The 3,207-nt window shown below is 23.1% G+C and overlaps 1 protein-coding gene across 1 annotated transcript; it reads left to right on the top strand.

Moving 5' to 3' along the window:
* Nucleotides 1-2,490: 2,490 nt before the first annotated feature.
* LOAG_13929 (hypothetical protein) lies at nucleotides 2,491-2,703 on the top strand (the record flags this gene model as incomplete). Its single annotated transcript, XM_003149432.1, has 1 exon — nucleotides 2,491-2,703. One exon carries the CDS (start codon nucleotides 2,491-2,493, stop codon nucleotides 2,701-2,703), a length of 213 nt encoding a protein of 70 aa, XP_003149480.1.
* Between the last annotated feature and the right edge of the window lie 504 nt (nucleotides 2,704-3,207).

The raw sequence follows: 3,207 nt of genomic DNA, 5'->3' as shown, positions 1-3,207 counted from the left end.
TAATAATAATAATAATAATGGTGATATAAATGAATAAATAAATAAGTTTCATGATATGTTCACATAAAATTGAAAATATTTACTTCACATATCTTTTCAACATTTGTTTTCCTCAATCATTAAAAAGCGGTAAAAATTTTGCTCAATACCAAACTTTCCATCTTATTGTTTGCTATTGTTTTATCAATGGTTGGTAGAAAGCTTATTTGTTATGAAAACAATAATATAACTTCTTATTGCAATTGCATTTTGAAAGTATTGAAATCATTTATAGCTTAGAATTAAAAAACAAAAAAAAGAAAAAAGACTTTGAAATGACAGTTGAATGAAGAAGGTAGAAAAATAGTCTTTTAATTTTTCATAATATTTATTGAAGGATATGTCTATTTCTCTTTTTTTTTACTTTCTTTCCTTTTTGTTTTACATCCTTCCTCTCTTTCTTTCTTTTTTTCCCTCTTTCTCCCTTTCATAATTAATTTCATCGTACTTTGTCATAGATTTTTAAAGACATGTCTCGGAAAAAAGGAAAAAAGAACAAGTTTAATAAGCTGTAAAAAAAAGGGGAAGAAAAAAATGCCTAAGATGAAAAAAAAATAGAAAAAAAAATTAGAAATTGATCCAAATTTCCGTTAACAGTATAATCATAATCAATAACGGAATTAAATTAAAGTAAATTAAAATTTAGTCAGAGATGATTTATATAATATAGGGAAAAGATAAATTCACTTGAGGTATTTTTAAGAAGTGCGAAATACTGGAACATTTTATGTAACATTTTTTTTCCCCCCTGGAGTATAAATCATTTTTTGATTAAAAAATTTATTTGAGGTATTTAAATTATTTAAAAAAATTCAAAATATTGCATACATCTTCAAATAAATAATAAGCAATAAAATTAATGTAATAACATGAAATTAATGGGTAATTTAAATTTAAAAATAATTATTAAACTAAATAAGCGATAAAAACGTGATTTGGAAAAAGTGAAAAAAAAAATTACTTGCCTTATTTATCAAAAACAATGATTTTTACTGCAAGAAAAAAAAAAGCCAATTCAATTTAAATTATTTAATGCAATTCTATCCATTTCTTTACTACACGTCATATCATATACGTGAAAAGTGAAAAAAAGAAAAAAGAAGTTAAATGGTAAGTTAATGAATTAGTATATGTATATATGCATAACTCATTTAGATTATTTTAAAAATTTATCAAGAATTTGAAAAGTATTCACTTTTATTCAAACTCTTTTAAAAAATAGTCAAAAAACGCATATTATTTAAAATTTGATTATAGGTTTAATTTCAGTTTTAATATTCATTTCCATTTGTAAAATCTTTGTAATAATTTAATTCAGAAATTTTAAGATAAATTCAAATTTGTTGTTTGACGAATATATTAGGCTATATGTAAGTTATAAATGAATAATACAATTCAATTAACAAGTTTTAAATTCATTTTTATTTTGCAAATATTTGAAATAATTTATAAATTTCGAAAATAAATTTAAAATTTTGATTTTATGAAAGAACTGAAATGATTTTCATTCATTCATCGATCAATTAAATCAATTTCATATAGATTGACAGTTTCAAGTTTGAATTTGACATATATATATATGTCTATCGATTATCTTATCCATTAACATCATCTCATTCATAGTGTTAAAGTGGCAAATATTATTTTCTGTGTAAAATATTACACAAATTATAATATCGAAAAGAAAGTGAGAGAGAGAGAAAGAGAGAGAGGGAGAGAAAAAAAACGAACAGTAAAAGAAAGCAAAGAATTATTTTTGATTATTTCCATTTATGCATATAATAATATTGTAAAATAAAATGAAAATGAATAAAAAATATAAAAAATTATTTTTAAAATTTTTTAAAGAAATAAATTTCTTTTTTCCTTTTCTTTCATTTTTGTACAGATGATGAGAGGGAAAGAGCGAAGGAGTGGAAGAAAGAGAGAGAGAAGAGGGTAGAAAAAGAAAATAGATTCTAATGATCAATCAATTTGAATTGAATTGAATTAATCAATTACCTCAAAAAAAGGAATGAAATTTTTTTTCCCCAAAATATTTGATGCTTCAATGATAAACTATTCGCAGATAAATGTTCCATTTATTATAATAGCAGATACATATTACAAAGAAAAAAAGATATATGAAAAGGATGGGGAAAAATAATGAAATAATTGCTAAATGAAACGAAATGAGAAGGAAAGAAAAGAAAGTTCTATAAGATTGAATTAAAATTGTCAATCGATTTATATCTATCATTATTGTAGACATGCCAATCAATCAATAAATCAATCAATCAATCAATCGATCAATCAGTTAATCAATTGATCATTTAAGCACTAACATTAAATATTGCACTTATCTAATAATATAATGACCGAATAAAAAATAACGAAATATAAAACTAAATTAGTCAAATTAAAAAAAAAGTTATGCTATTTATTGATTTTAATATATTCTAAATATATAAAATGCAAGAAAAGGTATGCATATTATTGTCTCCTTTTAATGCCCTTGACGACAACGACGATAACCACGACAACCACAACAACGGCGACAACGGCAACGATGATGATACAATGATGCATTTAAAAATCAATAGTGTTCAGCAAAACTTTTCACCAACAATTACGGACACACACACACACACACATACACACACACACATACACATACACACATAAACACACACACACACACACATACAAATATGCACGCACACACATACATACATACATAGGTATGTATGTATGTGTATATACATCAATTCGATAAAAGTTTAAATGTGACAGATAAATAGATGCCGGTAGTTTCTTGTCCATTTAATTTTGAAAATAATATGCGAAAAAGAAATAGAGAAAAGGAATTTAATGGAAATGCATTTCAATGTTGTATGATAATAATAAGAGTGAATAAAATGTTAAATATGAAAAACAATCAATATTAAAATGATAATCTTTGATCTTAATCTAAATACACCTTCCAATGATACTTCAAAACAAACATTTGTTTATGTGTAATAATTCCTACAATATGCAAACAATTAAACTATTAGACTTTTTATCAACCAACATGCATGTGAATTGTACACTTATAATAATGATGATAACAATAATAATAATAATAATAATAATAATAATAATAATAATAATAATAATAATAATAATAATAATAATAATAATAATAAT

Source organism: Loa loa (genome assembly GCF_000183805.2).
Source record: "Loa loa unplaced genomic scaffold supercont3.235, whole genome shotgun sequence".
Taxonomy (NCBI): Eukaryota; Metazoa; Nematoda; class Chromadorea; order Rhabditida; family Onchocercidae; genus Loa; species Loa loa.
Note: the sequence above shows the minus strand (reverse complement) of the source record. Positions and strands in the feature narration are given on the sequence as shown.